Here is a 7,331-nt window from a genome sequence, read left to right on the forward strand (position 1 = left end):
GGATTATGAAAACATCAAGTTCCAAGTCCAGTTTATCATCTCAAACCACTGTTGGTACATATACATGAGGTACTATAGTAACATTTACATTAGTGAATAAAACTAGTTAGAGATACAATATTTAAAAAATTCAAAAGAGAGACAACTACTAGTATTTGCCAACCCAAATATTGCAATACTTAAGGCCAATACCCCCTTTCAAAGAGGGAAAATTAGGACTTGGGTAAAAACTGGGATCATTCTTTGAAAAGAATTCTCAAAGCAATATTTGAATTTTAAACAAACCGAAAGAAGATTGTTTTTTTTTTTCTTTTACGATAAGCAAGATTGCAAGTCTAGTTGTAAATGAAAGTACAGAAAGTCTTTCCAATTCTATATAAACAATGTCCTTTCCTGTAGATGATAAACATATAACCTTTGGTTCACGTACTTGTAAGCTACATCATAACAGGATGTAGGTATGTATGTGTTTTTATTTGTACGGAGACATCAAAAACTGGTGAACCACTTCTGCACCATCCTGCGCGTTAAATAAGTACGTCTTTAAGACTCTTGATATCACTTTGAGGCACTCTCAAAGATTATGAAAACACCAAGTTCCAAGTCCAGTTTATCCTCTGAAACTATTATTTATATTCAACAATTTTGACGATAAGCAATGTATATTAATTAAAGAATCCGCCTGATAGATAAAACCAAAAAACTGGCTGTAATAACAGTGCATGACTCGTTGCAGTGAATAACAGACACAAGCAACGTTTACCAATTTATTCATATAACAGCAATGACACATTCGGGATATACTGAAATGGACAATATCGGCCGCATGTGAAAATTTTGTGGGGTAACTGGGGAGTCACCCAGTGAGCCAGTTTAACTTAACTTGTAAGGGGGCCCGAGTAAAACATTCAGTGCCCAGATCTGAACGGACGCCAGCGTTCTAAGGAAGTAAGCGAGACTCGCCCTTCTCACCCTGTCTCCTGCAGTGCTACCTGGTATGTACATTATCATGTTGGACATAAGCCCCAAACATGCATCAGACTGTAGCATCCCCTCACTGAAGTGAGGTGGATGTGGGCCCAACCGTCCCCGGTGGTGGCCCCACTATTAGTTTATTTGTTTTAACTTGTACGACTTTTAGTACTGTAAATTGCCCCCTGCTTTAGAAGTGGGTGGGGGAAACAACCAGGTTTTGGAGCAGAAACAGTCATCACATACCATTACCGACTCCCCAGTTCGGCCACAGACATTGGAACAATGTCCCCCACAAAAAACTTGTAGGATTAAAAACTGAGTGAAACTCAAAATACAATAAACAATTACATGGGTAAGAATAAGTCATTTGACCAAACCACAGTACTTGAAACTGGAGTTCCACAAAAATTACAGTAAACGCACAATTGGCAAACAGCAACAAGCACGAAATGATAAATTACTTGTGCGGTGGGTAAGAAAAACCTTGACATTTGAAGAAAAAACCACCAAAAAAAACCCACCCAAACCACCACCCCCCCCCCCCCCAAAAAAAAATACCAAGGCCACTTGATATTGTTGAGAAATAATTGATTTCACAGGACCGACATACAGATGAGTGCCATCTGTTCGGAACAACTCAATCTCAGTAGCCTTGATGACATGGTTGTGTCCAATGTACAAACCTCTAACCTGGTAAGCCATGAATTTTTATCATGCAACTATGGGCAACATGCCAATATCTTCTAGGTACTGAAAACGTGTCGTAGGAGTGCCATCCGCATGAAAAGAGCAACATATAAGTAATGGGAGGGGGCTATAAATATGCCTTAATTAGTAGTGTTGGGCAGATAATTTGACAAACTAGGGGTTTGCCGGTTTGGTTGGTCTTGGACCTATGTGAAAATACCAACGTTTGACCTAGCTGGTTTTGAGAAACTTGTGGAATCGACAATGACAAAACTTACTGACTGCACAAACCGTAAAAATGTCAATGAAAAGGCTGCTGAAAAATTAAGACATGATTAAAAAAAAAAGGCGAGCGACATACTGATGTTAAAGCACGAAAGATTTTAACAAATAATTGGTAAGATATAGGAAGTCTTGATATATTGAGACACCTATAAACCGCTTGACACCTTCTAGGGATGAGAGACATTTGATTGGTTGTTTATGTACATCAACCAGAATTCGCTGTGAATTTTGCCCCAAGACATAGCAGGGTTGGAGGCCTTACGGAGTCGGAATTGGTCGTCATACTGCCAATTTTGTGAACGATTAGCTGCAAGCCTTATATCTCGCATGTACTTAAGCATTTCTTGGGCCGTTTGACTATGTTGAAGTACAATACTCATGTAAATCATGAAGGTTGATGTCCACTTTTTTATGATCAAAAAGGAGTTAAGTTGGCGCTTGACTACGCATAGCTTGCCATTGACAAGTTGTAAATCCCCGTGGGACTCAAATTGCTCCAATTCCGTAGCAGATTTGAGTAGGACAGACAGATCAATAAATCCCCCCTCCCATATTTTTTGCTTGAGCTTAAGCGGAACATGACTGCCGATATAATCGCATGTAGATGTAATTTGACAAGGTAAAGCCAAGGGTAAATATGCCGCTTGGTTCAACAAAAAAATTGCAAGACTCATCCGGGTTATCCGGTGTATTATCGAGTGGGAATCGAGGGACCTCCTCAGGGGGCTGTGGCTGCCCCTCTGCAGGGGCTAGTCGATCGATCCGTCCAAGGTGTAGTCCGACGATTACGTTTCATCCCGACCCCCCTGGCCGGGGATCTCTGGGTCGCTGCTCGTTTTTTAGGTGGCATTCCTAGTGTAGGAAAAAATTGTCAAAAAGCTATGTGTAGGAAATAAATCCCAAAAGGGGAGAAAAAACTTCGGCCACGTGCTTGGTTTCCGCCTCAAATACAAGAACCACGTTGCTGCTTCTGTTGGAAAAAGTGTAATGAATGGGTTCGATCACAGGGGGCGTTTTCACCTCGAACTCTAGTTTCGTCACGGGTCACGAGAGTTCGACGTAAACAACGAGAGTTTGAGCCCGGGATTAAATCGAGTTCAACTCTAACACGATACAGGGTTCTGACGCAGTAAAGATGGCGGCGCGCGGTGGAGATAACATGTGAGTATATTTGTTTTCGTGTTCATTTCAAATAATCACAAGTTTTTAGGGTTAGGAATCGTAATACAAAACTCTTGAATTAATATCCATATTATACTGTATTAAAAAACAATCGGCAATATTGTATCGTCTTGTACTGGGATATTTTGGGTATAATAAACAGAGCAATCAGAAGTATGTATATAAATAAGTAAAAAAAAATCTTCGTTTTAATGAAATTCATTAAACATGCATGACAGATTACTGTAGATTCCTTATTTTACGCGAGAACTTAATTCCGCAATCCCATCGTTTTCTATCAAATCGCGAGAACATAAAATCGCGAGCGCCGAACATTTGTAATAATTCCATAAAGTATACAACTGTCAAAAAATAATAGCGAAGTTTTAGAATCTGCGAAGGAAGCTTCTCGCGATTTTACGCGGATATTAATTCCTTGCGTTTATTAGGAATCTGAGTAATGGCGATATTGTAGCATAGATGTTTGGTTTTTTTTTCTCAACAGGATTTTTATCCATTTTCAGGGTCCAAATACAATTGGAAGATGGCCAATGTGTTTTCATTGACGAAGACCTTGCTAAAATCTATTTAGCTGAAGATGGTGGTATGCATACAATTTACATATAACTAAAAAAGTAAAATCATGAACATTTGTTTAGGCACTGGTAAGGAACCTGTTTTGTTTCATAAATATTTGTTTGTTGATTATCTAGCATGTTTTTGGACTTTTCTTAAAGAATTGGTATCAGTAACAATCAACAATTTCATTCTCAGATCCAGAGACAAAAAGGGCAATCAGAGATGCAATTCTAGCATGCCGTAAATCAAATTCGACTTCACCCGGTACATTGGAGACCATTCCTATACGCTCATCCTCATCTGAATCCCCGTCATCTGGTCCTTCACCACCCTCCAGCGTCTCTACTTCCAGTTCCGACTCGCAGGTAGATTGGAACTTTATTGAACATCATTCCCCGAAATTTTTACCTGACAAAAATCTTGACTTTTTATTAATGTCTTCTTGTGAAAGTACGAAGTGTTTTTCTTCATTATTTACACGTTCTTACTCTGGACCTGAAAACGATACAGATAGTTCGTGTTGTCAAGTCAGAGTATCGGATGACATCATTTTAACATATAACGAGTTCCACGGTCTACTTACTGAAAAATTAAATTTACTTACAGCAGACCATGCATGTTTGGAATGAAAGTGAAGAAAGATTCTTAATCGATTTAAGGCTGCAGAGGGAAGAGAGATTTTTAGGCACCAAATCTCACGATTTTTTGTGGGGAGAAATATCATCAGAAATGAAGAAAAATGGTATACATGTTTCCAAAACACAACTTATCAACAAATGGAAGGCGTTGAAAAAGAAATATAAAGAAGTAAACGATGAGAACAATAAAACTGGAAATCAAAAACACTCCTGGAAATACTTTGATCAGTTCAGTGAAGTTTATGGCAACAAGGCATCCACAAATGTAAGCGTGTCCTTCGACACAGGACGGAGAGATAAAATGAAAATCAACATAGATAGCAAAGATGAAGATATTTCACTTGTTCCAGAGAAAGAAAAGCAATCCACATCTAGTGACACAGATTCCAAATCAACAGCTACAGGCACAAAGCTGAAATCTAAGGAGCGCAAAATGTCCGACAGCACAAAATTGATAGAAAATATTCAAGAGCAAAACAGAGAGCTTATGAACTCCATGGAAAAGCACCATGAGGAGAAAATGCGCCGAATAGATCGTATGCTAGAACTATTGGAGAAGTCCTTGGACAAATAATTCACCTCATGTATTTTTTCCCCATCTACAAAGTGTGTACAGGACTGGCAAAGTCCCAGTTTTTAGTTTTCTATGAAGAAGTCTTCATTATTTTCAGCAATTTCAGTTGCTGAACACCACACAGGGACCTGAAGTGTGGATAGCGTGTATAGATCTTATGTACATACCCACTCACCCCCCCCCCCCCACCCACACACACACACCCTTTAGACCCAATGAATTTTTTTTAAAATATAGAATCAATTAAAAAAAATCATTTCGTCTAAAGGGGGGGGGGGTATATACATAAGATCTATACAAGCTATCCACACTTCCGGTGCTTGTGGAACACCATACCATTCATTCATTTTATTTCTCCAATGGTTGTGATACAATCAGTGAAGGTCTTATCATATGTAATACTACAACAAATTATTTCAAAACGAAATTATTGTTGTATTCTAGTTTCAAAATAATGAGAGAGTCTTTTCTATGCTGTAATTTGCATTTGCTTTTTCACAAAAAGTGAATAAAAGATTGACATTTGATTTGTTTGAAGTTTAATCTAATACTTGTATGCAGCAAACTCTAGGCACATGCATAATTATACAAAATACTGTGATAATGAAGTCTTTACAAGGGCATTGTATCCATTAGCTGCTGTCTGAATAATGCTCCATCCCTTCCGTCAACATAAATGTTTGGGTAGGCATTAGGATGCCCGTCGTCATCATTGTCTATAAAGGCTTCAACGTCATCGTGATGTAAAACACACAGATTATGCAGGATGCATCCTGAAATAATCAGTGAGACTATACGGGACAGCTTTCGAACAGGTATTTCTCGTAGCCTCCTAAATCTTCCTTTTAAGTGCCCATATACTCGCTCAACAATTTGTCTTGCGGAGGACAGCATCTGATTAAATCGGCGTTGTTGTGCATTCAGTCTTCCATTGTCTCGGAAAGGCGTTACCAACCAATTCCTCAGGGGATAGGCACTGTCCGCGATAATAAATTTCCCATGCACTACACATTGTCCATTTTCGGAATTGTCGAACAAAGAAGAATTTCGGAGGACACGTGCATCATGGGTGCACCCAGGCCAGCCCGTGTACGCATCACGTATAAGCATGTCACAGTCTGCCACATCCTGTTTATTTCAATAGAATCACATTAGGGATAACCATTAAAAATTGTTTTATATGATTAATACTTTGTCTTATTGATGAAAAAAATGAATGACATTAACGTAGAGTTTACACGTGTAATTTACCTGTAGTTGGATGGAAGGGAAGTTTTTTCGGTTGAAATAATCTCTGTCACCACCAGGGGCTGTTGTTAACCGAATATGCGTTCCATCCAAGGAACCAATAACGCCTCGCAAACCAGACTGGAGTTGAAATTCCCTTGATATAGCTTGTTGTGTATAAGGATCTGGCCAGTTAATCACCTAAAACATATTTACACATGCATGGATACAAACTTATTTTACTATTTTATATTTGGATTGAAATCTTAAAAATAATCTCTACCACGATTTCAACTTACGTTAACCATGTTTTCGTTGATCGCATTTGATACCGTGATTACGATTTCGTGCACAGTTGTAATGCCTACTGCAAATGTATTGCTGACTTCTCTTAACGTTTCCTGGTTCGCAATGTACCAAAGAAATACCAGCAGTTTTTTATTGGGCGGTATTGGTTCAGAACCACCGGGCCATGCGTTATCATCTGTGATAGAATCTACAACTGAATTCAGGATTATTTCATAAATTTCCGGGCTCACTCGGAAATGTCTTCGACATTGTTTGCTGTCAAATTGTGGCACAATGTTTTCCGAAAAGCCTCCAAGTCTTGGAATATAACGCCGCTCTAGATTTAAAAGAATTTGAATGATCCAGGTCTGTTTTACCGCGAGCAAAAACAAAATGTCCGTTTCATCTTCAATAAATAAATCTTCATACAATTGTGCTTTGATGACATTCTCCATTTTGGAGAGTTTCTAGAGTCAAGGAAAATCATTCGCGTCTAAATCTGCGTGCGCATCAAGAGTTTAATATCCAGAGGTAAAACAAGAGTACGACGTGAAAACGCCCAGGGAGTACCGAGTGTGACGTAGTGCATACAAATTAACTTGTACCATCTAGCCGCTAAAGTCACGTAGACCCGACCTACAGGGTGTATCAAAATTAACACGGACTATTTGATATAAACTCAAATAATCTCGAATATTGGAAGGACCTCTGGCATTTCGAAGCTCGTTTTTTGTCACACTGACTATTATTATGATGAAATAACAATATTGTTGAGTGATTATGTCATTTATTGAAACAAATGACGACAGAGAAAAAAATACATCATAGTTCAAATTTTATACAAAATTAATTGGCTGGGACCACTTAATATACAAAATAGAACTAGATTTGCAACTGCGCAAATAAACATATATACA

At 38.5% G+C, this 7,331-nt stretch overlaps 2 protein-coding genes across 3 annotated transcripts; one reads left to right on the forward strand and one right to left on the reverse strand.

Annotated features, from left to right (window-relative positions):
• The first annotated feature begins 2,989 nt into the window (after nucleotides 1-2,989).
• Nucleotides 2,990-5,356, forward strand: LOC125677847 (uncharacterized). Of its 2 annotated transcripts, XM_048915967.2 has the most exons (4): nucleotides 2,990-3,108; nucleotides 3,633-3,712; nucleotides 3,883-4,052; nucleotides 4,294-5,356. In XM_048915967.2, exons 1-4 carry the CDS (start codon nucleotides 3,083-3,085, stop codon nucleotides 4,897-4,899), a joined length of 882 nt encoding a protein of 293 aa, XP_048771924.2. In that variant the 5' UTR covers nucleotides 2,990-3,082; the 3' UTR covers nucleotides 4,900-5,356. The 2 variants fall into 2 exon arrangements, with proteins under 2 accessions (XP_048771924.2, XP_056016607.1); XM_056160632.1 differs by lacking the exon at nucleotides 2,990-3,108 and having other exon boundaries at nucleotides 3,387-3,712.
• Nucleotides 5,357-5,421: 65 nt separating this feature from the next.
• Nucleotides 5,422-6,976, reverse strand: LOC125677829 (uncharacterized). Its single transcript, XM_056160633.1, has 3 exons — nucleotides 6,426-6,976; nucleotides 6,151-6,327; nucleotides 5,422-6,027 (listed from the first exon to the last, which is right to left on the reverse strand). The coding sequence occupies exons 1-3, from the start codon at nucleotides 6,867-6,869 to the stop codon at nucleotides 5,512-5,514; spliced, it is 1,137 nt and encodes a 378-aa protein (XP_056016608.1). The 5' UTR covers nucleotides 6,870-6,976; the 3' UTR covers nucleotides 5,422-5,511.
• Nucleotides 6,977-7,331: the final 355 nt, after the last annotated feature.

This window comes from Ostrea edulis, chromosome 3 (genome assembly GCF_947568905.1).
Source record: "Ostrea edulis chromosome 3, xbOstEdul1.1, whole genome shotgun sequence".
In the NCBI taxonomy this organism is placed as follows: domain Eukaryota; kingdom Metazoa; phylum Mollusca; class Bivalvia; order Ostreida; family Ostreidae; genus Ostrea; species Ostrea edulis.